Below are 27,443 nucleotides of genomic sequence, written 5' to 3' on the forward strand. Positions count from 1 at the left end.
TAGTGGTGCTGTTGCACGAAGAAGGAGCTGATTTAAACCTCAAACGGACGCTTTAATTTCTTTTTTTTTTTTTTTTTTTTTTTTTTCTTAATCTTCCCCAACGGGGCTGGTTTCCTGGACGCTAAGGCCAGCGAGCATTTTGAGGGGTTTGTTTTCCTTTTGTCCTGGGGACTTTTCTGCAACTAACGGAAGAGTTTGCTGCGTGTGTGGTACCCTTTCCTCTGCCCTCCAGCGTTTCGTGCATGTGCTATTGGAGCTGCTCCGATCGGCGACGGCTGTGCAAGAGCCCCCGCCCGCCTCCTTCCTCCTCCTCCTGCCTTCCTCCCTTGTTCATCGCTCTGTGTCTTGCCGGTGGTTTGGCCCCTGCGCCGACGCCTGCGAGCAACGCGTCCCTGCCTGGAGACTTTCTTTCGCCCCCTCGGCTTGCGACGGTCCCGCCGCGGACACTGCGATCCGCTCTTTACGGCTGGGTTTTCCCCTTTTGACAAGGGACAGAAGAGGAGAAAGGAGTCGCCTCCGCCTGGGGTTTCCGGTCTTACAATCGCATCGACCACTTGCGAGTCCGTGAAGGGGATTATTCGCTCCCGCTGAGGGGCGGCTGTTGCCTCCCCCCTGCGCCCCGTCGGGTCCCGTCCCGCCGCGCCCGGGCGTTGCGGGCGCCGCCCGCCGGTCGAAGCGCAGCCGAAAGAGCGCGGAGCGCTGGTAACCGTCCCAGGCGCGGCCCGTCCGCCTTTCCCGGCCACCTTCAGTCCTCCTTGGAACAGCAGCAACAAAGGACGCCGCGGCTGGGGAATGTCCCCGCGGCGGGGGCAGTGAGCCGCGCCTTGCCCCGCTGCTGCCCGCGGCGGCGGAGGGAAGGCGGTCGGCGGGTGTCGCCGCTCCTGTCCCCTTGGCGCACCGGGTGTGAAGCCGGGGTAGGGCGGGGAGTCTCGCCGCCAGAGCCGCGCTGCAAGGGAGACCCGCCGCGGCCGGAGCCATGTTCCCCCAGAGCCGGCATCCCGTAAGTACGACTTGGGCTTCCGCTCCGCGGGTCCGGGGCGCGGGGCGAGGGCTGGGCAGTCCGGGGCGCACCTCCAGCTCGCTTGCTCGGCTGAAGCTGTGGGGAAGGGAGAGGAAGGCGCCCTCACAAGTTCATTCTCTCCGGGGTAGAGCGGCTCATCCTGCCTGCTGGAGCGGCCCCCGATACTTTTGTTGCGTGGGCAACTTACTTGCCTTGGGCAGGACGGCGGGGGGTCGCCGCCGGACCAGGCAGCATCCGCCGTACGCAGCGCCCGGAATGGGGCTGGCTGAGCCTCCGCGGCGGGGGTCGGCGGGGAGGAGCCGGCACTTCCCGCTTTCGTGTAGAAGGCGGCGGCAGGAGCGGGTGGGTCGGAGCCGGAGCGTGGTTAACCTCAGCCCCACCGCAGATGAGGGACGGGAAGGTGGGTAACAAGTGCGCAACGCTCCGGGGCGGGGGCGGACCGGGCCGGGCGCTGTCTCCATCCCTCCGGCCCGGCCGCGATGGACAGCGCCGCCTCCTCTCGCCCGCGGGGCGGCCGCGCAGTGTCTGAACGTGCATCTTTCTCCCGTGCCGCCACCGCGCCAGACTCCGCACCAGGCTGCGGGCCAGCCTTTCAAGTTCACCATCCCGGAGTCGCTGGACCGCATCAAGGAAGAGTTCCAGTTCCTCCAGGCGCAGTACCACAGGTGAGCCGGCGGGCCGCCCCGGGACCAGGGAGTGCCGCCCTGTCCCCGGCCGGCCGCGGGGGGCTGCAGCGAACGGGCGCGTCCAGGCGGTGGCGTGCGGCGTCGCGGCGGATCCCCGCCGAGGGACCCTGACGGGCCGGGAGGGGAGCGCGGGCAGCCCCGGTCCGCGGCCGGGCGCGGGCTTCCGAGGGAACGAGGAGCGTGCGGGGAGACAGCCCTGCCCTGAACGGACCCTTGCTCCCCGGGCAGCTGCGGGAGCTGAGCTGTCGAAACTGCAGTGTTCGGCACCTCTGTGCATTTGAAAAAATACAGTGTGTCTTGGGAACCTGTATGTGGAGGGGCCATTTCAGTATATCACGAGAAATTATATACTGCACCAGTTCTGTGGGGCAGTGCGTTAAGGAGGCTACTTCTCATGTTTGCTCATTTGTGTGTGGTGTCAATGCAAAAATTAATAAAATGCCAGCGTCCTGTGGTTGAGAGCCAGGGAGGACAGTTAAAACACACAAGTACTCAGAGTAGTAACACAAAGTTTACCAGAATCCATGGAAGTTGCAACAACTACTCGTTGTTGCTCTGCCCTTCAGAAGTTCTTTGTGGGTGTGTGCTTGCTGCTGAAGTCCTGTCAGAGATTTAGGGTACTGGTTCTTTTTCACCCTGGTCATCTGGTGTTAAGGAGCATTAATCTTCATTGATTTTGTACTTATGTGCACCTGTAACATTTGGAGAGAAGTAAAAGCTTTACAAGTTTCCCAGTCAGAAATTTGTTTTAGTTGTGCTTCCTCTTCCTTTACCTATGATACTGTAGTCTTAACTTGCTTAAGCCATTTATTGCTTAAGAAATACAATGTAAACTCTAAACATCTGGCTTTGTATGAGTGAAAAATACTGCTTGCATGCTAACTGTTCCATAGGATGCTCACAAGTATAATTAAAAAAAACCCAGTTTGATAGAAAACAAAGGAAACATTGATGCTCTCAGTGAAAGTAGTCAGCATTATATCAGGGTTTGTGATGAGACATGCAAATGCAGCTTACTTTTGTTTATGTAAACAAAAATGGAAAAGAAACTTGCCAGTAAATGATAGTCAGAATTACCACTTTTCAAGCACTAGGCAAGGTAACATTTGCTAGAATACGTTTAAGGCAAGAATTATACTCAAGCTGTAATTGTAAATGTGAGTGGTGTTACATGGCAGTCATTTACTAAACGCTGTATGGAAAGAAATGCCTATATTTTTATATGTTTCACTCCTGAGAAGTACTTACAGGTAATTCAGATCCTATTCTAACTTGTAAGTTGCAGCACTTAATAGCAGCTCTTTGTCAAAGTATGAAGAGTGGATATGTTTAGGTTTTGTAGACAGTTCAGGCCTCATACAGCATCTATGAAATGTTCTTTAAATTTCTTCTTTGGCCTTTTTATTTCAAGTATGATTAAGTCTTTCTATATTGCAAGTCAGTTTGAGTTTTTTTTAATTAGCAGCATCTGTCAAAATACAAATAGGGAGGGTAGATGCCAAAAAAATGACGTGTTACATTAAAGTATGATCTATTTTGTAGCCTTAAATTGGAATGTGAGAAACTGGCAAGTGAAAAGACGGAAATGCAGAGGCATTATGTGATGGTAAGCGTATTTGTTTTTATCTTTATTTCAGTAAATATTTCCTAATACAATGAAAGTCAGCATAAGAAAATAACGTATGCTCATTTGTTTGCAGTACTATGAAATGTCGTATGGATTAAACATTGAAATGCACAAACAGGTAAGACATTTTGTTTTCTAAGCCGCAGTCTGTCTGGTGCATTTAAATGTAGCTGTGCTGTTTATGCTCAGATGACTGTATAGTGTCTGAATCAATAGCCTGATTTATAGCCTGATTAGTAGACCTTTGCCTACCTCCTGTCAGATGAGGTGTAGATTAGGTTAAGCAGCAATTCCTTTTTTGGTATTGGTTCTGAAAGACTTTGGCATTAATAGGAAAGATCTTGTATCTGTGGTTTTAAAAATGCAGTTTAGTACTTTACAAGTTTGAGGTTTTTTGGGTTGGGTTTTTTTGTTTGTTTGTTTTGTTACTGGTAGAGGCGCTGACATGTAGAACTGATCCTGTGTCTGTGTAGCATATGTAGTCATAGGTACTCAAATCCCTGCCTTATAAAGGTATGAAGAGATTAGTGACTTGGAAAGCTCTAGTTATGACTATGAGTTTGCAAGTTCCCATAAAATTCACACTTATGGCCACTATAATGGTGAATAAAAAGAGTATTGAACTGGAACAAGACACTAAGGACCTCATAAGAGAAGAAAAGCTAAATGATTGCACAGCCCAGAGGACCCTCAATTGAGTAGTCATTGTCTGCCAAATAAAGCATTAATGGCAGGGTGTAAGTATTCTGTAGATATGCTGACATTCACTTTTTCATCAAGATGCTAGTACAATAAGTCTTTCAGAAATCGATGGCCTCTTAAAAAAATTATCATTAGATGAAGTTGCACAGTTGGACACATTTCAAAGTGCAACAATACTATTCTTTCTTGATGTGTATGTGTTATTTCATCTAAAACTCTTGTTTATTAAATTAAAGAGCATGGCTGACCGGCTAGGGCACAGCGAAGAAATTGATTAGTTCAGGCTTCAGATCTTCAGTATATTCAAAGACATTCATTAAGCAAGTGAATTACAGAGTTGAGTTTTGCTTTTGTAACTCTGAACTCTTTGAATTTTTTTGTTGTTTGTTTTGTTTTTCCCTAAAAATACCATATTTGATAGGGTGGCATTGTAATTCCATGATAGCTTTCCGTCTTCAAATCTGGGTAGGTATTCTTTGGGGTTTTTGCTTGTTTCAATTCAAAATGCCATTAAAAGAAGTCGAGAAGTTGTATCGTGACAATTTTTTTTTTTTTTAATAATGCACCAAATAACCAGATGGAGCAGCAAGCTTAGTAATTGACTTGGTTCTGTACTGTAGCTTAACAAATTGTCTTGTGGCTTTTGTTTTAGAAGAATGTCCATTTTTCTGTGAGATGACTTCTCATAGCTTTGTGATTTTGAGATTTTCTTGAATTTTTTTCTCTTCAACAACTTCTTGACATACTGTAATGTGTGAGGAAGCCAGTATCTGTATAGGGAGATAATTTGCTGCAAAATGGATGTTATTTTCAGGAGCTCTTTGAAGAGAATGTGTGATTTCAGTTAGGGTACTAGGAATTTAGGTAAAATCAATTAAACCCACAGGATTAAAGTGGGTGAGAACTAAGGTTCCCACTTTGACCTTAACATATGTATAAAGGTTTAATGTTCTGAATGTATGGCAATTAGAATTACGTACCCAGTAGGCGGTGATACTTCGGAAGCTTTTAAGATTTATGACAGAACATTATATTTGTGTTAGTTGTAGCTGGGGACAGTAGCGCACACTTGCTCTGTGCATGCTGTTAAGAAAATAATAGGCTTTTGAAGGTATAAATACATTTCTCTGGATGTGAATCTCAGATACTATGCTTCTACATGTTAAGTAATTCTAATTTCTGGTGAAAGTAGCACCTTCATGTTAAAGGCTGTTGATTTAGATGCCTGCATTGAGGATGCCAAATGGTGTTGCAGTTCAGTATGTAGGTGGCCTTAGATTATAGGAAGGAAAAAAAAAAACCAAAAACCCTAACAATGACATTCTTCTGAATTTCCAACTCTAACGATAAGTTCTGAGGAGGCTTTTGACAGATAGTAATCATAATTCTTATTAACTGGTGACATCTACCCCCAAGGGTGTAGCCAGGCTCAAATTGATGCTTTTTGCTGGCTGATCACCAGCATGGCCTAAGTGCTCATTATGTTGTAGAAAGGGCCTTTGGAGCTCTCATTACGTTTGACAGGAATTCTCTCTAGGGGGAAACTGGGCATTAGCTAGACTCCTGACAGGCTGAAATTATTCCTGCTTTATGGCTTATAACCAAATGCTAGCAAGGCATCATCAGGGGACATGAAAAATTGTCATTTCTGACAACATCTTTGTTACTGGAAAATGCAGTGATGGGGAAACTTTCTAGTGAACAAGCTTTAACATTTTTAAGATCTTCCTCCTGTTTGGATGCTGTACTTGCTCTGTGTGAAACACTTCAGACTGCTTGGGCTGCTGGTTGAAAAACAAAATTACAATGCAGCAGAGCTTATTCATGGAGTGTGGTGTGTACATCACTGTTAAGGTACAGTCACTTAGATAAAATGAAATACTTGCAGTTAGCCTGCATGTAAATGAGTTTGAGTTCTTGTACCGATGGATTTGTGTCAGCAGTTCTCTCTTCATTTAGTTTAATAATCTGTTATAATTTAACTAAAATAAAGTTAGTCAAGACTTGAATGTTGTTATAAATGAACTTAACTGAGGTGAACTTTGCATACACAAAAAGCAGAGCTTTTCACTTGAATATGTTGCATTTAAGACTAGAAACGGCCATGGAAAGGCTTCCTTCTCATATCTAGCTTTGGTCCTTTGCAGTGCTTGACTGCGTGATGTGTGCTTAAATCAACGTGCTGCTGTGTTTCACCTGCTGGCTGAATAGTGGTCAGGAAATAATCTCTTAGACACATATGTGTCTGGTTCAGATTTGGTTTTGTTTGTTTCCTTCTTTTTCTGCATAGGTTAGGTTTTTAAACTTCAAATAAATAATTACAGAGATTTTTTTATTAAGAGCATGTTTTATGGAGACACACTGTGTTTGTAGAAATTATTTTAAGGTGAATAGTTACTGACAAGTTTTGCATATCTGAAACAGAAACAACCACCTGAGGATTTGTTTAGGGAGGATATGGGTTGATTTAGATGTTGTTTTCATATGTGTCAAGACAGAATGAATAAGAACATTGTGTGGTCTTCAGTTTCTTTTCTGTGTTATGCTGTCCAAGAGAGATTTTCCTCAACGTGACATCTGTGGCTGGCAAAGCACATGAATAAACTGCTAGTGCCAAGATGAATAGTTGGTTGGGTGTTAAAAATCCTGCTGTACTTAGAGTTGCTGCCCTTGGCTCCTAGGGCACTGTGTCTTTATTTTCGCCAGCTCTCCTTGTCATCTTCTGTCATAAGTCAGAAAATAAGGTTTCCTGTGCATTTAATGTCTGGATTGGTTAGGTGCAAGATTATCTTTGTTCATTGGCAGGCAGCCACAGGAAAAAAAAAAAATTCAGCAGTGCTAGACTTATAAACTACTGCAGCGTTGGGTTTCTGTTGTCCCAGCAGTAATAGCAAGGTTTCCTTCTCTTTGGGTGGGTCTTTTTGATCTCTGTGACCTGCCTGGAGGCAGACCTGTCATTCAGTATCTTGCCTGTTGTAGAAAAGTATACAAGCTCCAAAGCTGCATTGTGTTAACCAGTTGTACAGGAGTTATGTGTCTGTTTTATCCTGGACTGTTCTGTGGGAATAATTTCTAATGCTTCGTGGCAAAGGACAAAGTCTTCTAATGATATCTCATTAGAACATCAGTCTTCAGGAGAGGGTTAAACAGGAGGGAATTAAGGAGCTTAGTTAGCTCTCTGCAGCTCTTGAGTAGGATGGCTTTGCTGTTGAAAGGGATTTAAAGATAAATTAATTTTCTTCTTTTTTCCTACATTTTAATTATTGGAATGAAAAACTCCTTAAGGTTTTGGTGGTGTGCAGTGAATGTTTCAAGAACGTTTTACAGCTGGCACAGCCACAAAAGACATGCAAAAACTGTTTTTATTTAAAAGAGAAAATGGTAGGCTTGATTGTGACAGTATTTTTCTCTGAAAAAATTGTACTTATTCTACAAATATTTGGTTTCTAAATGAGTACAGTTGTGTCAGCAGCCTAGCTATTTCAACCACAATTAGAGTTGCTAATTTTAAAGAGGAGAAAAGACTAAGAGTAATTTCCTCAACTTTTGTGACTGTTGAACCATGTTTCAAGCTTGAGGCCAACATTATTGTGAAGGAGTTATCTGACAGATTCAGGGCACTGTGAAGTACATCTCCATGTGTCTTTCACATAACCATGTTGTCAGATACCATCTATTATGTCAGCTCCATATAGAACTTAATTAAAAGCGTGTCAGAATGTAAACACTGTATATATGTTAAATAGGGCTGGATCATCTCTCATTTTAGACTTAGTCTACCAGATTTCATGTTCCTCACAGAGCCAGAGTGAGGAACACTATTCTTACCAGCTACATTGTTATATTTCCCTTGCATTACTGGAGCTTCCATCACAAGGTGTGTTGATGTACTTTGTGTATCTGTGTTCAGCAGGAGGGAATGAAGAAAAGTGCTGGTAACTTTCAGGGTATGGGAAAGAGTAGGGGAGATGCTTTCTGAGTGTGCAATATGCTTTTGTCACACCAGATTCTGTGGGGAAAGCTTAATGGTTTTCCTTATTCTGCTGGTTGTTATACAAAATCAAGTTGAGCATCTGAATTGCCTTTTGTCCCTTTCTACTTGAGTGTTTGCAGCAAAGTGCTAAAATTGCAATGTCTCCTATGCAAAATGGGAAATTAGGATCCTTTAGACTTGATAGATCACCACTGGCACACAGTAAAAGCCTTTAAAAACAATTTTGGATCAACTGGCACTTATCAGAAGACTGCACAGTACCTGCTTTAAAAATGATAACAGCTTTGAATGGAACTAATGAAATTAGTTTTCAGCTTGAGGTATGATTTAGGGATGTCTAATGGCAATTATGTCAAGCACTAGTATTGTCACTTTCTGCATCACACTTCTTAGTTGAATTCTTAAATGTAGGTATTTGAACAATAGTTGTTTACATAGTTCCTCTCAGAAAGGGGAAAAAGGCAGGGAGAATTCATAGTTTTGTCTGCATTTAATTGTCAAAACAGCTAGTTTAACAGATTAGTCCTTATGATTACTTGGAGGCTATGGCTTTTAAAGTTCTTGCAGGTTGATCCCATAGTCAAGCTGAATTTGCAATCTGTGTTCTTGTAAGTATCAAATTTCTACTTAGAACAGTTTTCTGGAGGTAATATAGCGTGACATGTCAGGGCAACACTTTCTAGTGTTTGACCTGCCCTTATTGTGAAGAATTTTATCCTTCACCAACTGGGAGTTTGCCTTTCCGCACTGGTAACCATTGTGTGCCTTTTGTTCTTCTATTGTGCACCTCTGAGAAGGAGCTGACGTAGTCCTCTCCATAATCACTTGTTTTTCAGCAATGAGGTCTTGTCTCCCCATTAATCCCCTTCTTCCTGAAGCTGATCAAATCTATTTTCTCCCTGGTATGATGTGTGCTCTGATTGCCTGATCATCTTGCTGGTGACACTTAGAGACTTGCTCCAGTTTAGCAGCATCTTCCTTCTTGCCAAACAAGGGGAGCAGAAAGGGGAATTATTACAATCAGCCAGTTGGTTACAGTCATTCTCCTGTGTCTTCACATGAGGTGTAACCTTCATCAGCAGATGACTGTGGGGCTGATGCATATTCAACTTGTTCACCAGAGCCCTCCTCTGCAAAACTACTTTCTGGTGTGTTTCCACCATTGCTGTACTGTTGTGGGGAGAAAGTTGTGCCTGATTTAGGACAACCCCCCACCTTTGTTTGCTTTGATCCTGGTTTCCACTCTATAAGATGGTCACTGCTTCTCAGGACAGAAGGTGTTGATGCAGAGCTGTGTTTTCAACAGAGTCCAAATGTTGTACCTCTTTCAGCCCATCTATATTGACTCCTTTTAAGGCTGGGCAGTCCCAGCTTAAACAGTTGTGAAGCTTTCTTTGATCACTTTCTTTTCATTCAACCTTTTTGAATTTTTAACTTAGTTCTTAGTTCCCTTTTTCAAAAGTCTCTGCAGCTCTCAGGATGCTGGTGAATGAGAGATTAGTATTACTAGCTTTTTCTATTTCATTTCCATTACCACCTTTTGCATTTCCACCATTTCCGTTACTACCTTAATTTCTTTGCCACCTTTTTATTTTTCATTTTTTGGATGGTTTTTGTTTTGTTTTTTTTTTTAAATTTTATTTCTTCAGTAAAATTTCCAAGTTTTTCCTTTTCACTGCCATGAAATGCTGAACTGCTGGAGACTCCTTTCACATTTGAGTTCTTGAATTATCTTGAATGATAATTGTAAGCTCAGGGACGATCATTTTACGTGGCTAGGGATGTCTACTCCTAGTGTGTGTAAATCTTATTTATGTACAATTGTTTCATTGCCCATTTACTCTTGTAAGGTCTCTTTGCAATTCTTCAGCCGTTGCTTTTACTTTCTTATGGATAAAATAATGTATTTCTATTTCCTTGCAGCCTTTGTATTTACTTCCTTTCTAATTCTTTTATGGAGCAAGTTTTCTTACTCGCTGCTTGCTGTCTTTTCCAGGCTGTGCTGCTGATCACATTAGTAAAACAGATTGCAGCAAAGGCCCCTGTGAAACTCCAGCGGTGAACTGTTTCTGGCATAGTGCTGGAGGTGATTGAAAAGTGGATTAGAGCTTGCTGAAATTGAGTTTAATCTTAACCGAACTCTAGTTAAATCAGGTTAGACTTAAAAATCAGTTATTTCCCGAGGTTGTCTCTTTTAAGAAAGAAGCCTTAGTGCTGCACAAACAAACAAAAACCTCCAACAAAACAAAAATTTAAAATACTACTACCCTGTGAAGTAGTGCCATAAGCCTTTTTTGATTCCAATTTCCCTTGAAATTATTTTGATTATATTTTCAAGTTAGAGATTTTAATATTGTTTCCATAGGTTTATATGAATCTTGACAGCATCAAGGTGAGATGCTCGGATTTCTTTTGTTTTGACTGTTGAATCTTATTTCAGTTGTTAGCAAGCCTACTTTAAAAATACACTTTCTAGTATGGGGAAATCAGTTCAGGAAGTTGCTGTGTTTGGTGAATGTCCCTGAACTTTTTTATAATGATAATATCTGTGTCTAATGAGAAATTGTAGAGTGTATTAGAAGAGTCTAGTCACTAACTGGGGATCGGCTAAGTTGGTCCCACCTTTTCTTTATGTTCTTCAGAACATTTGTTCTTTGTGAACAAATTAGCACTGATGATTAAATTACAGACTAAAGTTCTTTGAGGGGTGTTAGGTAAGCTTTGTGTCAGGGCTGCCTGTCTGAAAGTATTTTGTACTTCATACATGATCTGAACAGCTAACTAGCCTTTTTGGCTATGTGACAACAAAACAGAAAACTGAGGTTCAATTGTGTTTTGGTTTAAGACTTCTTAATTTGTTTGGGTTTTTGGATTTTTTTTTTTTTTTTTTTGTCCCCTCCCTCAGCAACATGGATGTTCTCTTTCTTCTCTTTGGTCTTTTTTTTCCTTTGTCTTGAAGCTTTTTGATGTTTGTGTAAACAGTTGGTCAAAGCAACTTACTTGTAAGGTGACCAGTCACTGTATTGACACAAGAACAGACACAATAGAAAACTGCATTAGGAAGCAAGCCACTGGGATTTGCAGTAAATATATGTATACAGAACACAAGTGCATTGCCGATACTGCTTGTTTAGCAGTTTGCAAGGACAATGGTAGTATGGATTTTTGAATTAGAAGGGAAGGACTGATCTTTCTGTGTGCTGGAAGATCTAGTTGATGGCTGAGGATAAAATTGATTTAGAGAACAAAATGCTGCCATCACTATTTGTGCCATTTTAAAGGCTTCTATGGATTAACAAGCAAAAACAAAAGATAGCTTTCATTTTGGAGAATGGGAGCAGGAATGGGTATGCTTGCTGAGCTGCATCTTGATGAGACATTAAGTCTATGAGAACCTGCTTTTGTTAGCTGAAGAAAAAGAAAGGATGTCTGAAGCTGGGTGGGTTTTATGATCTGTTGAAATCTGCCTATTTATGAATTTGTTTTTTAAGTGTTCTAAACCCCTTGAAATGCCATGCTCTTTGCTTCAAGACATGATGATCTCAACTTCAAGTGCAGAAATTTGAATTAAGCTGTGGAGAAAAGATGAAAACCCTACACTTTCTTGGGAAAAATTACTTACAGAAAGATCATTCTTTTGTACTTTTGCTCCAACAGCTCCTATTTACAACAAAGCTTTTTGTTTCACTAAAAAAAAAAAAAAAAAAAAGGTAAAACATCCATCTTTAAGGTGCAAGGGTGTAAGGTCATTCTGAATTTCTATTGTTGTAAAATATCGTTGTAAAATTTCTCTTGTAAAATGGCTTGTTATATTTCCATCCATTACTTTTCAGACAGTAAACTAGGCTAGCTGTCTGTGGCCTCAAATGATGACTATAAATTGTCAGTTAAACAAAAGCAAAATTTTCAACAAGACCTGTGGAAAGCTTTTAGGTTGTTTATCCAAACTGAAATACGAACTCTAGAATCACGTCACTAGCAGGGACCGAGTGCCTCCCTGTGTCCTCCTAGCAGGATCAGCTGTACCAAGGTCATTGCTGATAGGATGCTTGTTCTGTCTGTTAGCGAAGACTTCAACAGGAGTGGCAACCCTCAAGCTCTTCAGGTAACAGGTTGCTTTTATGTCCTTGCTGTTGAAGTGCTTCTTCAGTTACAGCTTCAGTCTTTTCTGTTGTAGCTTCAGCTCTCTACCATGCATTTTCTTCACCCTGGAAAAGGAGAGCAAATCATTCCTCTGCCTTCCAGAACCGTGCTGCATACCTCTGAAGTTGAGTGTTCATTCTCTGAATGGTGTTGCCCAGCTGAAGTAGAGTACTCCAGGGGAGGAAATGCCATGCTGAGTAGCATAGAAGGCTTACGTAGAAAACGGCTTACTGCGGTGGCAGCCTTTTCTGCAACAGCCTGCTATTGACTTATGTTCAACTTCTGATCCTATGTGACCAAGAGATTCATTCCTAAGGCCCATTATTTCCTTTTCTTTTATGTTCCTGTCTAGGCATGCTATGGGCCTTTATTCCTATCCTTTTTACTTTTCAGTCCATTTTTCCATTCACTGTAAAGTGAGTTTTGAAGCTATTCTTTAGCATATTCTGTCTTTCTCAGCTTGAAACTCTTTGGAAACTGAGGATTAGGGTAAATGAAGAGATCTTTATGCTTGTTAGTGGGAAATACTAAAAAAATACTGGACCTATCATGAATGCAGGACTTAGTTTCAAAAAAACGCCAAATGATTTTGTCTGTACATGATTTAATAATTGAGCAGTATTGTCCTTGTTCCCATGAAGTTTTTGCTGTGCTGCTAGTGTTGTTCTCAATAATTCTATGACTGTCAGATTCTTAGCAAAGATGTTAACATAATCTTTCAATCTTATCTGTAATTACTTTACCTTTTTGGACTTTGCATAGTTCTGATATTTTTTGCTGAAAAGTATTTCTGAGCTGTGTTTGTTTATGACACTCTTGTCTATTAGAATGCAATTTAGATAGTCTTTTTATTATTGTTTCTCTCCTGTAAGGAACAGAATATATATAAAAATAATAAAATGGGTATGGAATTTAGTGTCATTTTCCCAAAGTTTTGCTGAAAGATTTGTGAACCATTTTCCCCTACACAGTGAAAATACCCATTGTGTTCACCTTCCTTGTAAATCCTATGTAGTGGGTAGTTCCACTAGTTACTATCAAAGGAGTTGTCAATCCTCTTAACTTGTTATTCATTAGTGAGTCACCTGATGGCACCTGAAGCATTGATATGAATAAGTGTTTAAATTGTTTTTCTGACTTGATAGATTTTTGAAACTTAGATGTGACTGTACTAAGTATTTTAAAATGGTGAAACCACATTTAGAGTAGTACATGTGACTTAGTTGGTGTGCTTACTTTGGTAGTTATTTCTAAAGTCTGATTGTTGCATAATGATAAGATTCCCCCCCCCCCCCCCCATTATTCAGACCCTTGTCTTAATATTTCTCTTTTGTTGGATGGCATATATATTGTTCTAGTAAATAAATTCTAGTCTTACTGCTGCTACAGTCTTACTTGAATGTTGATAAGGACAGAATCCTGACTGGGAGCTTTGTTATTGACTTGCATAATGTAAATTTGTGTGCTTGGTTTGAGGAACTTTATGCTCTGATTTTTTTAGAAATGTATTCCAGATACTTCTCCAGCGGTGTATGAGCTTTGACTTTTTACTGCCATCCCAATCGAGTGGCTCAGTGTGAAAAGTACTGAAAAGATATTTGCAGAAATTCAAATGTCGCTTATGGGAGTAAGAGCAAAATAGGAAGTAGTTTTAAAATAGCATCCTAAAGTGAATGAAGAGCTGCTGGTGCTCTTTCCTGGTAGGAGTGTAGCAGTTAGGGTTATATTTTTTATGTTCTTTTATCTTTCTGTGCTCTTTGTCATCTCCCTGTTACTGTGTAGTGCAGTGTTGCTCAGTTGTCCAGAGTGAATCAAGTTCTTAGTGACCTTAAAAATAATACTGCAAAGTGTGCTGGATAATTTTGGAGACCATGCTGCCTACAGAGCACCATAACAACTCATTAGAGTGTAGTCAGATGAGAAGAAGGGAACTCATTGATATTCATGTTTCTCCCAAAAACCTCTTGGTTCTCCTGGTACTTTGGGCTGTTCTACTGGATGGATGTCTCCTGTGAGTTTATTCAGCTACCTGATGTAGTGGCCTACCAACCTGGTCTTTTCCCCATTTGTATTATAGTAATGTTTTCTGCCTGATTAGTTGTTGAGATGTTTGGCAGGTCTCTAGATGTCTGCAGTATGGTTCAAAGAAATTGTGTCCCTGGAGGAAAAGGTGGCAAAGACCTCTTCTGGATTAGAGTCAGCTGCTGATTCTCTCAGCATCTCTTGGAATCTAAATAAAAGTGGGAACTCTGTGTTCTGGAAAACAGCTTGAAAGTAAAACAAACTGTGCACTCACTTAAGAGATTTAAATACTTCTGTGTGTATTTAAGGTTAGCTTAGACTTGGAAACTAAACAATGGAACTAAAATTTAGATAAGCACTTTTTGTAGTTGTGAGTCCTTAAGCAAGATGGGCTGAAGTTAGATTAAAGAGAAATGTGGTAACTGCCCTCTTTAGCCAAGTTTAAGAGGAGTCTTGACATAGTGAAGATATGTGAAAGGAGCACTTCGACATCCTGACAACAGAGTCTTTGTTGCCTGTTGGCTTTGTTTCAAGAGGACTTGGAGCTGTAAATGGGATGGGCAGTTGTGTACAGTGGTTCATTGAGAGTTACACACACCCTCTCTCTATTTTTATAAAGCATTGAAATTAGACATCTGAAATATATCCAGTCACTTTACACTTGAATGGCATCCAAATCTGTAGTAGGTATTTGGCAAGTGTAGCTGTTGTCTTATGCATCATATGTAGCTTATGTTTAAATTATTGTGACCTTTCTGTAATTTAAATGAGCATCTAAGAGGATTCAGATAAAAGTAGTTTAGGTACTGAATTAAAGCTCTCTAATTTCACTGTGGAAACTAGGTGGCATTCAGTATCTTTATAATTTTGAATTATTATTCTGTTAATATTTCTGCTACTTCTTCCTTTCCCCACTCCCTCTAGCATTACAGTGGTCTTTTGGTTTTTTTATTGCTAAAGATTTTTCATCCTAGTCTTCTGGGATTTTAATATAATTTTGTGGGTGACTGATCTCACAATTAAAATGAGTAGTACTAATGTGGGGCAGAAGGAGAACTGTGTTCATTAATTACATGTTATGCTAAAATGAAGTTTATGCCCAAAATACAGTGATTATTTCTGTTGCTGAAAGGAATGCTACCCATTGCTTCTTGTCAGATTGAATATCAAGTATCTGTTGAGAATAAACCTTCTCATTCCTTTCGATTGGTGAGAGTATTAGTGATGACAGTGTTTATAATTTAAAATACAGTTGGAAGGCCGACTTCCGCAGTTTGTCACAGGTTGGTTAATACGGCAGTAAAAGGGGAGATGGATGTGGCTACTTGTGCAAGTCTATTACTCAGGAGGCCTGTAAATTTGATTGGCTGCTGCAGTTCTTCCAGAATCATTGGATTTGAGAGCAATAGAAAGATAAGATATCCAATTACCCAAATGATTTGCAGGGTTAGCCAACGTTGTCATGGAAACGCAAGTTGGAACAAATTAAATTTTAAGCAATAAAATAATCTTAAAGCACGTCTGGGAACAAGAAAATTTGGCAGTGGCACTTACCTGAATTGAATCTTCGCTTGACACGCTGTTGTTTGACATTGATATACTGTGGGGGCCTAAACTTTTAAATGGCATGTTGCCTTTATTTTTATTTTTTTATCTTTTGCAGCCATGGCCAAATGGAATGTAGTGTATTAATTTTAAATAAAAGGGCATTCATAATATATGCATATCTCTGTGCTCAACCTGGATTCAGTAACTCATGAAATGCAAAGTTCACAGAATGCTAACCTTAATCATTTGAAGCTTTTGAGTGTTTAGGTTTTGAGATTTAATTATAATTCCAACATCCCCTCATCCCCTGAATTTTTAGCAACTAATTTTTGGAGGTGCTAGAGTCTTGCTATGGCAAGTACTAAGAAAGCATGCAGAAAGCTAAGTACAGTGAAATACAGAAAGCTAAGCACAGTGAAATATGGTTTTTTTTTTTGTTTTTTTTTTGTTTTTTTTTTTTTTTTTTTTTTTTTTTTTTTTTTTTTTTGGTAATTGCTCTCTGAATGTGTTTGCTTTCTCTTGTTTTCGAAGGTCTTGATCACAAAAAGAATAATGGCTTTGTCATTTAAGTGCACTGCTTGCTTCAGTGATTCTGTTGGAAAAATTAAAATGCTAAATGGATATTAACTTCAGCGCAAGACTAAAATATATATTTTCTTACCGCATTTCACAAGTCTTTGGGTATTTGAATGAGTTTTTGCTTGCAGTGGGGATTAAAAAAAATGGTCAAGCATGTCCCAGAAAGAGGGCTTTTATTCACATGCCTCATAAACAGATGGAGATGAAAACTGGGCCTGAGGTCAAGCCATTTGCAGCATTCGCATAGGCTTCGATTTTCTTCTCATCCCCACCACAGATAATCTCAAATGATTCAGTAATGACCAAAAGTGCAACGTTGACCTTTCCTCCCCAGTGGATTACTGTGTTACATGCTGTAAATGGCAGGAAGTCCATTTTGTCCTTCCAGGAGGAGTTCAGTGTTATACTTGGCTTTCTAAATCTTGAAGGTGTAAGCAGAGGCAAAGTGCTGAAGAATTAACTTCTAAAGCTTTTGTGAATGTGTTTTAGCAGCATATTCCTTTCCATGCATTAAAGGCTGATTCTCTGTTTCTTTTGCTTGAAGGGAATGAATTAGGACATGCTTCTTTGGTATTATCAGAACATTGGTGTTTTTTGCTTTGCTTTTAATTATGTTCCTAAGCTGTATTTTTCTGAATTTATTACAAATTTGGTTTTCAAAATTGGATCAAAATAATAGCATAAATGAAAATGTAATAAATAAGAATACATAAACCCATACTTCAGACCTGGTGATAGTGCTTTCAGATCTGATCTAACTTTGTGATGCTGGAAGTTCAGTGCAGGAAAGAATAACAAGATTCTGACTTAAAATGGACATTTTTAGCTAAGCATTGCTTTGTAAAATAGAATCTGGACAGCTTTGAGTCTCAGCAATAATAATGGAGCAGCTGTTGCAGTGCAAGTGATTGCTAAAACTAATGTGTTGTAAGATTTAATTTTTGTCTTAAATCACCACGGATCCTATAGCTGAAGTTAGTACTGGGATATGTATTGGTAGACACTGGCTGTAGCAAACCCAAAATTACTCCTGTTAAACCTCTGAAGCTGAAAGGGGATTAACTAATTCTCCTCAGAGAAAGTCTGTGTTCTTCACTCAGAAGTTAAACTGCTGGTTCCCACAAGCTAGGGCTTCTTACATTAGAGCTAAAATACACGTGGGCATTTGTTATGCTGTGAAACAGAACTTGAATACTTGTATTATACTTCCTTTTAATTTCATTGTAAAAAATCTGTTCTTTTCAAGAAATTGTGGTGGTTTAGGTATGATACCTTACTTGGAGCTTTGGAAAGTACAGGCTATCAAAGTACAGGCAAAATTATCTGGAGCAGGCTGCTGTAAAGGAAAACAGATCAATACATTTTTCTAACAATGTAGAAGGAAAACAGAATTAAATTCTACAAACAAGCTTAAGTCCATAGTAAAAAGCCTTGTTTAAATGAGTGTTGTATTTAGTAGCTAGTCTGGCTGCTTTGTTCTTTGTCATTATGTTAAGAATTCACTTTTAACAAGTGTGCAAGACAAACTTAAGTACAAACACTTGAGTTTGGCAATGGTTAGGTCAAAACATTTAAGTCCTTAACTAAATGGAACAGAGGCAAAAAAAATTACACAAGTGAAGAGAAAAAAATCCATCAGCTCAACTTAATTTTACAAAATGCAGCTGAATTCCTTCATGTTAATTTTTAATGATACTTCAGAAAGGAGGGGTAGCACTTCAGTCAGGGGTCTGACAAGCCAGTCATTTGCAAATAAATCAAAAGACAATCATTACAGCAGTAAGAACCAGCGAATGATGTAGTTTTGTTATTCTTTGATGGGCCTCACACTCAAGTTCTCTATTAAAAATGAATGTATTCAAGAGGCTCTGCATTAAGAACACAAACAATTAAGGGCACTTCAGATGCTTTGCTGAGAGCTGCCGTAGAGCTCAGAGGACTTCCATAAGAGATGCAGGCTTCTGTAGCCTGCTTTAAGGAGCCACAGAACATGAGCAATTAGTCATGTTTGTCTATGTTTGAGCAGCTTTCTGCAAAGTTTCCTTTGTTTATTCACCCTTAGGACTTCTTTATATGTCTCAAGATTAGCAGTTGGGTAGTAGTTATGTTATATCCGAAGGCCTCTAGAAACAGGAGATAAGTACCTTTATTTTAAGACTTTCAAATTCATGAGCCCCAGGTCTGGAGGCTTACTCTAATGACACCAGTTACTGATGTCTAGTCTTGATTAACGAAACTCTCCTTGACTCTTTCAGAAAGGGGTTTTGCTTTCCGGAATGAATGTGTACACACTCACAGGCACACGCACATGCATACTTGAGGGTATTTCACCTTAAAAAGCAAACGTGCATTGTTTATTGAACTGTTGCATTTACATTTAAAATAACTCCTTTTTTCTCAGTTCTGAAAACAACTTCTTACAATTCTTGATTAGCAAAATTACATAAATTGTACATTAAAATTTAACTTTGACAAATTGCTAGACAACAAAAATACTTTTAACATGTTTGTGAATTAATTTTTTTTACTTAATATTAGAGAGCAGCAAACAGGAGGTGCATTAAATTGCATAGTAGATAAATAATGCTAAGTACTTAAAACGTGTGTGAAAACTCTCTTAGACAAACTGCCTTTTAAATGCAAGCAGACATTTTTATGATTAATAGAATAGTCATTTCAGTTTTCAGTGTAGATGTCTCTTAACTGACACTTGTAACAACAGCAAGAAATCTCAAAATAAACTTATTTTACGGCATGTACATTTAAGTTTATCTAGCACTGTACTTGAATTAAGGTTGCTGTTCATATATGGTCATCAATGATGCCCAGCTTTGGTAAAAACTAAGAAGAATACATTTTTTTTCTGTTCTGACACTAAATCAGGTGTGATAATACTGAGACAATAACTAAAACAGAAGATTGGTGTGGAAAAGGGGAAAGTTGATTTTGCCTTCATTTTTAGAAAATAAATTAAATATCTAACTGACTTTCATTGGAGGGCAGTTATTACCAGATGCACATGATACTGCATTTTTATCTTACTGTTTGATGTCATGTATACTATATTATTAGTGTAGCTCAGATATTTGAGATTTGGTGCAGACAACTCCAATAATATGGACAGCTTGCGTATTTTACAGTCTCTACTAAAAGTAGGATTGCATTTTGTTTTCTTATAGCAACAATAAGGAAATTTACCTCAGAATAGGGAGACTTTTATGTGGCCCATACAGGCCAAAGAACTTTGCAGTAGACACTGAGTTTTTTACTTTATTCTTTCTCTATCCCCTCTTGTCACCTGCTATGATTCATACTTGTTCCTGTCTGAAAAACAAAGTTAATCCCATTGGTCTAGGGCAATTAAGTCCTTGGATCCTAAACATCTTAGCTAAACATCATCCAAACAGATTGCTATGCAACAGACTACATTTCCACAGCTGATGGAATACCAGCTGATGGATACCCTGCTTTCTGGCAAGATATACTAGGTATGTGGAAAAATGCCCATTAGTACATGTGTTTGGATTTTTTTCCTTTAACAGAGAAATACCAACAGATTTGGTAATAGTTAAGTCTGATGATCAGTAATAGATAAGCTGGTAACTTCAAAGTATTGGCTTTGCTATTATGTGTGTAGTACTAGTACTGAAGGCTAAACATGGAATTATGGATGTTTTATGGCTGTGGCCCAGACAGAATGGAGAAGACCGCTGTGGTACCGGTGAAATGATAGGTGTTTCAGCGGAGAATAGAGATATCTTCACATTGTTGCAGGGGGCAAAGATTTCCTGTAAAGCAACTGTCACTTCATTGCCCTTAGTTGAGGGAAACCTGTTAATCCTCGGAAGAAACCATCCCACAACTTCTTTGGAAGCTTCTGAAAAACTATATAGTTTTGGGTGTGTCAAATATCAGGCTTTGGTCGGGTGGAGTGCTTCATGTCAAGAGAGATGAGGTGTTTTACAGGTCTAGATGCCATCATGTATCTTCCCTGTGTCTGTCAGAGGTTTGCAAGGAGGTGTTAAAGATTGCTAATTATGCTTAGATACCAAATCACCTGTCTCCTGAGACATAAAACTAGAGGGTTGATTTTTGTATCCCAATTATTATGTGACTGATGTATAAAGATCAAAATATCACAGTGTCTTCTTAAAAAACCTCAGAATTATGGGAAGGTTCAGGGAAAGGCTTGGCAGAGAGTTAACAGTTTTAGTCTGATTTAAGTGAGTTTATCTTTGCTCAGCTTTAATACATGTGATTTCATAGAAGGCCTAATGATTCATAGTAGCGGCTGCTTGTTTCTTCTGTCTTGAAACATAAAAAAAAAAAAAAAAACCAAAAAAACCCAAACAAACAAAAAAAAACCCCTAACTAACCAAGAAATATCTTTATGGGTTAATTGTACAACTGAGATGGACAGGAGCTGTTCAGTGTCTCTTACATAAACTGTGTTCTTGTCCAGATGCTGATTTTGGTTTTGTGCAACTGTGCTACAGTGACTAAAATTGCTGTTTTTAAGGAAGACTGAGGAAATTGTATAGGTAGCTTGAGGGTTAGTTATAATAGTGGTTCTGAATTATGGGCAGATGTATAGGTCTGAAAGGCTGTAAACACAGATAACACTGAATAATGAGAGAAAAAGATCCCTTTACCCCACCAGGATTCCAGGGTTTAGGTTGACATGACAAAATGGGAGATGCAGAAGTACAAGATATATTAAGCTGTTGAAAAGTGGGACTCAAACTCTTTGTCCTGCTGTAATCTCTGTTGATTTCCCTGAAGGATTGTTCTGTTCTCTTATTCCTAACCTTTTTCTCCTGCTATTCATGGTTTCACAAATTTGCTGTTCACAAGATCCCATTTTCTGATGTTTTTTTTCCTTGTTTGCATTATTTTAATTATCTTTCAATATGTATTTTAGAAGTCTGTACTTTTTGTCTCCATTCTTACTCACTTCTGTTTTTGTATTTCTTTTGTATTCCCAATGGTATATTTGTCATTTTACCTTCTAATAGGCAGATAAAATTGATCATGAAAGAAGCATTTTTCTTCTATTCCTGCTGCCTTCATGTTATGCTGCTTGATAATTTGAGTAGTAATAAATCTATCTTTTAAAAGGCTTTATCTTGGAGTTAATGGATTTCAAAAATGCTCTGCTTGTTAATGAACTATATACAAGGACCAGATTTGTGCCTAAATGTGTGTACAGATTCGATGCTTTAGACATGGCAGATGTCCTAGAGTAGCTAACGAAATTTCTTTCCATGTCTGGCCTTGTATATTAAGTATTTATATTTGCAGTAGTATGAAAAATGGGTAATATTTTGTTACTTTCTTCACTGTCTGAACTTAATATAATACTTTATACTGGTTAATATGTCAAACCCCCTAAAATGCAGTTTTTAATCAAAATACTTTTACTCTGTAGACAGAAATCGCGAAGAGATTGAATACAATTTGTGCACAAGTCATCCCATTTTTGTCTCAGGAAGTAAGTAAAACTGTTCAGCTGTTAAAGTGTGATTATGTTGTTTTTCTGTTTGCAAATTAGCTAGTTTTAAGATGTTAATATTATCACAATACACCAGTGTAAGGACCATCTGTTATAGCTGAAGTGTGCAAACCCCCTGCTAATTTGATCTAACAAATCTGAGTTCAAACTGGTGACAATGGCTCAGCCTCATCCATTGCCTGAGGAGAGTGGGAGTCTGTAAAATAGTAGCAATACGAGAAAATGCTTTTTTTTCTAATCATGGTGATTGTTTATTAGATATTCAGTTGTCAAGTGTAGATCTAGTGAAATAAGCATGCTTATGTTCTCTACATAATTTATATCAAAGGTGAGTGTTTAGCTCCTGTGCAAAACACTATTTAAGTTGTAGACCTACATTTAGTCTGAATGACTGTGATTTTAGCATGTTGTGGGCAGCTTTTCCTGGTTTGAAATTTCAGTTGGCTTTGCTATGTGGGCACAGAGTCCATAAATGTTAAAACTGAAACTAATGTAAACAAAACATTGTCCTGTCAGCTCCATTAAAAATGATTATTCATTTGCCAGACAACTAATAATGAAGGGACTTAGGGGAAGAGATAAGCAGGCTGCCTTCAGGTCTCTTCCTTTCTTCTGAGCAGGTGAAAAATAGGGCATTGTTACCTTTTACCTGCATGAGATGTCTTGCACTGGGTAGCGTGGGCTTCTGCTGACAATCTGGTTATTCAAGTGTTTGTGATCCTGGTTTGATATGGTGTGGTAATACCTTAACACAAATTCTTCCTTATACCCCTTCTTCTTTCAACAGCATCAGCAACAAGTGGCCCAAGCTGTAGAACGTGCCAAACAAGTGACCATGGCTGAATTGAATGCCATCATCGGGGTACGTGGCCTTCCAGGTCTACCTCCTACAGTGTGTATAACTTGCTTTCATATCTTACTGCTTTGCTATTTTTAAAACAAACTTGGTGTTTTGATTTCTAACATTGTTTTGATGCCCTCTGTTGCTGAAGTGATTTTGTTTCACATAGATTTTAGCAGAGATAAGGGTAGTAGTTTACTTTGTCAGAACATAATTTTGGCCAGCGGTGCTGCATGTAACAAAACTTCTGCAAGAAATAGAGTTTTAGGAGAGTTGCTTATTTATTTATGGGTATTGTAAGTCAGTTGAGCTAGATACTTTTTCCTCATGCTTTTTGTGACACTTGAGTTCTTGGAGCTTATACAACTATTCATGCTTCTTTCTTTCCCTTTCTTGTGAATCTTTCATGAATTTTAAATTAGCAAGCTACTGAATAGAAACTTCACTTGCTTTTGAAGTAGTATTAATTGTCTGACACAGTGTTCTAATAGCCTTTCACCAAGAATGTGCTTTTAAATATGCTAAAAAAGTTAATACTACTTGCTTGTGACTGGTTGTCAATCACAAGTCATTTGCTTTGTATTAATGAACTTTTTGAACCATACATTTCTTCCACTGTATGAGTTCATTTCCCCTGCCACTAAGTCTGGAATATTTCTCATGTTTTCTGCCCTTCCGACTAAGTGAAAGAAGTAGCCGAAACAAGAACCTGTCCTTTCTGATTTTATTCATATGTGAGTGCCTTGAGCGGATTCAAATTACTCATTTATCAATTTATGTTAATTGCTTGTGAGAAGATGCCCTGCTGGTCTTTATAGTTCCCTCAGACACTTTGTAATGATAATTAGACATGCTGCTGTACGGATTAACAGTGCCATAGTCCAATGACGTCTACAGACAATGGAACCAGTTAATCCATCTGTGCTTAAAATTACATCCCAACTGGAGATGGAAAAAAAAAAATAGGAGAGAGGGAGGATTAAAAGAATGAGCCTCAGCTTGAAAATGTTCCTTTCATCAGTTTCTCAATTGCAGATCTGCAGTCGGTTTGCCTGTGGTAAGCTATTGGCAGTCAATTAGGTGAAATAAACTGGGAGGGTGACCTTCATTTCCTTTTAATAGCTTTTCCTCCCTGAAATGGGGAGCTTCAGTGGATTTTCAGCTTAAATTTTATTCAAGCTGCTTTATTACACTTGACAGATTAGCTTTGCATAAACATACCCCCCCTTCAAATCTGTGCTGTTTTTCCTTCCTATCAAATTTTGACTGTTACTTAGTTGATTTGCTAATCACATCTTAGAAACCCACACAATTACATCTGTATTTGTCAGAATCTCCTCTATGCTTTGCTTGTGTAATGAATTAGTTTATGAATACCTGATTTGATCTTTGAAATACGCCACATGTATATTTGTGGTATTCGATTAGCAAAGATTAGAGAACCGTACTTTCTTACTTTTTTTTAAAACAAATTGCTTCTTAAGGATGAAAATGGAATGGAAAACCCTTCATTATGAACTAGTTTTAAAGAAGAATTTATGGAGGAAAAGGAAACATATTAAAACATATTTGTAAAGGTTCTTTCTTGCCTTAAAATAGTGCTACTTAGACAAACCAATTTTTGCTGTCTCAAGCATGTCATCTGCTTCCTTTTAATGTCCGCACAATACAGTCTTAAAAGCCATAGGATCTACAAGTACCACATGGAACCAAGAACTTCAGAAGTTTTGGGGAGCAGGGAGGGAAGCTCTTTGTAAGCAGGAATAGTAGGCTCTAACATTTTTGTTTTATAATCCTCCAAGATTTACCTAAAGAAATACTTTCCTGTGTCTTTTGAAAGACTCCTGAACGATGCCTTATAAATACAAAACTGTGAGAGAGGAAATTAACATGCAGGGCACAAAATTTGTTTGACCATGTAGGTGGACACATTTACATAATGCCAAAATTAGATGTATGTCCCAGTGATCTTTTACAGTCTTATTAATCAGTAGTTACCTTGTGCCGCACAATAAGTTTCATGCTCTGACATATGCTTGGTTTTGTTTGAAAGGGACGGTGTATGTCCTGGAAAATCTGAATAGCATAAAATCAGACTGACAATTCAGTGGACCTTTGCTCCCCCTTGCTGAGCACTCAGGGTGTCAAGCCCTTTCCCCAGAGGGGAGGACACATCAGAAGCTTGTCTGTTCCTACAAGCGGCAGCTGCGCCGAGGGTGAGCACGGCGCAGTTTGATAGCAGCTGTCAGTATTGTTCAGGGGCCCGACTTAGTGTAAAGAACAATGGAAGGGCCATGCTGCTAAAGTGCAGTGTCTTTCAAGATAAGAAAAGATATAGTAATTTAACGGTTTAGACACCTATTATGGGCATGAAAGATCATCAAACTTCTTTTCATGATGCAAATAGGCTGGACCAATCTGTAACAGCAGAAGATGCAATTGAGGGGCTTCTGGTGTCACACTACCTAAAATACACGCATATGATAATTCTTGAGGATAGGAGGGAAATTTCATTTTGCTAGCTGGTACAAACTTGCCTGGTCTCTCTTGACTAAATAAAATTCTGCATTTTTGCCAGGATTTGCCTTTTTTCCCCCTCTTCCTTTCTGTCCTTAAGGGCTGTTCTTTCCTGACGCCAGATGATTCAAGAGTTTCCCAGTTGGTTTCCTTCAGTTAGAGAAATTCATGTTACTTCTGTGCAATGTGTGAATTCTGGAAGGGAACAAAGACATTGGAATTACCGGGAAAAATGTTTTTAAATACAACATAGTTTTGAACTACATTTATTTTTTACGTTTTATTTCCAGTTGAGAAGAGCGAAGCCTATTAGAGGACAGACTATGAGGATAGAGACTTATAGTCGCACAGGACCAGGATTTTTCAGAGAATTTGACTACAAAATCAAAAGCCAGGCTTTGGAATAGGTGTATATTAAGCATGTACAAAATAGAATGAATAAATTGACACATGTTTTAAAGAAAGTAATATAGTAGGACTCAGTGAGCTTGCAAGCAGTGCTAATCCTCTGTGTTGATTAAAAATTCTTACTTCAGGAAAAAACCCTGGATGATGTTTGGTATTAACAGTCATACTCTTGGCCGTACATTTACCCTACATGTTCTTGAAGGCTTTTACTGTCAGCCAGGGGTTAGCAGTGTGGCTAAACAATCTCCTTTAATTTTTTTTTTTTTAATAGCACCATTTAATATTTATTATATTAGAGTAGAATGAAGTAGCAATTTTGCTAGATAAATAATGAACAAATGAGAAACCCTAACTAAAAGGATAACTGCCCCCATTAACTCCTTGGCCTTGCTGCAGCTGCAGGCAGTGTCCACTTCTGCAGTTGAGGAAGACTAGATCATTGTATGAAAGTATTAGGTAGACTATTATGGTATAACTTGAAGGCTTGTTTTGGCTTTTTGGTGGGTGGTTTGGGCTTTTTTATGTTTTGTTTCACTTTTTTCTTGTTTTTTTGTGCCATTGTTTTCTTGAGATATATGTCTAGAAAATAACAGGTTCATGTTAGGTAGTATAAGTGACAGTTAAATTGGTATGTCTAGGTATGAACAATGGAAGATTAGATTTACTTTCCAATCAATAGACTAGTTTTATGAATCAAATATGCAAATATCTGAATGAGAAATACAAGCAGCAAACAGGAAACTTTCTTCAGCGCAGTATTTTTGATGTGTGATTTCAGCATACAACTAAGAAGCCAGGTATGTCTTATTTTTCCTGTTGAGGTGGGTTGCTAATGATTTAGTGAAATATGTATCTTTTGGACTGACAGTTCTCCTGAGACAGATTGAGTTGTTGGCCTCCAAGAGGCCTCTCCACTGTTGCATGAGGTGATTGGCTAAAGGATTAGCAAGATGTGGGATTATTTTTTTCTCTCTTGGCTGTGGTTGCCAGCTATCTCTGGGATTGTAGTGTGTGAAGCTTAAGAGGATGAGGTTAACCTCTTGAGGGTTTATTCTTATGAGGGTGTAGTTAATCCTTAGAAAGCCTATAAATAACTAGGCTGTGTGTTTCATTATAAAATAGAAATACAGACTAGAGCAGAAACGAATGCAGAATTTAGTGCAAGGGAAAGAGCTAAGCAGCTGTAGCATTACTTTAGATCCTTCTCAGGCATGATCTGCATTATGTGCTGAGGGAGTGGAAATTGCCTAGTTCTTGTAAATTAAATAAAATGAGATCTAGTGAGCACAAGACACTCCCCCCACTTTTAACATAAACTCCATAACCACAAGTCTAAATTACTGAACTCTGGCAATAGGAGCTCTATTGTGTAGCAACGTGCTGGGTTATTCTTCATATTTTAGAGCTCACAGAAACCTTAGTTTTATCCTAGGATTCATGGTAGTTACTTTTAGAATACAAAACCTCCAATTTAGTTTACCAGTTTAAAGTAGATAGCAAGGGAGGAAGGTACTTGTCAGCATGATAGGGGTGTTCTCAAAATACCAGCCCCCAAACAATGGTCAGATTTTTACTGTTAGTGTCACTAAGCTTGGAGGAAAAATATGGAGAGGTATTGATAGGTATTAGTAGCTTGACCTACTCAAAAGAGAAAATCTAGGAGAAGGTGTGTAAAATATGAAAGAATGGTGTTAATTAATTTGGTTTCCTCTTGACACCTCACCTCCACACACCCACTCTCTGTGGACTGATGGAAAATGAAGAATCTTGGAGCAGCGATATAGAGGAAGGTAGTATCTAAACAAGGCAGGTAGTGTCTAAACAAGACAATTTTCTGCAGAAG

General features: G+C 39.1%; 1 protein-coding gene across 3 annotated transcripts in view; it reads left to right on the forward strand.

The window, feature by feature from the left end:
* The first annotated feature begins 862 nt into the window (after positions 1–862).
* TLE1 (TLE family member 1, transcriptional corepressor) overlaps positions 863–27,443 on the forward strand; it is a 71,377-nt gene continuing 44,796 nt past the window's right edge. Inside the window, exons 1-7 of one of the 3 annotated variants that reach the window (XM_041405596.1) lie at positions 927–1,000; positions 1,150–1,421; positions 1,586–1,686; positions 3,250–3,313; positions 3,408–3,452; positions 21,751–21,813; positions 22,622–22,726. In XM_041405596.1, the coding sequence (XP_041261530.1) occupies positions 1,407–1,421; positions 1,586–1,686; positions 3,250–3,313; positions 3,408–3,452; positions 21,751–21,813; positions 22,622–22,726 (393 nt within the window). In that variant the 5' untranslated portion in view covers positions 927–1,000; positions 1,150–1,406. Of the gene's footprint in view, positions 1,001–1,149; positions 1,422–1,585; positions 1,687–3,249; positions 3,314–3,407; positions 3,453–21,750; positions 21,814–22,621; positions 22,727–27,443 lie in introns of all 3 variants that reach the window. The other 2 variants (XM_041405595.1, XM_041405597.1) reach the window with 2 other exon arrangements.

The sequence above is a fragment of the Onychostruthus taczanowskii genome, unplaced genomic scaffold (genome assembly GCF_017590055.1).
Source record: "Onychostruthus taczanowskii isolate IOZ18803 unplaced genomic scaffold, ASM1759005v1 scaffold237, whole genome shotgun sequence".
In the NCBI taxonomy this organism is placed as follows: domain Eukaryota; kingdom Metazoa; phylum Chordata; class Aves; order Passeriformes; family Passeridae; genus Onychostruthus; species Onychostruthus taczanowskii.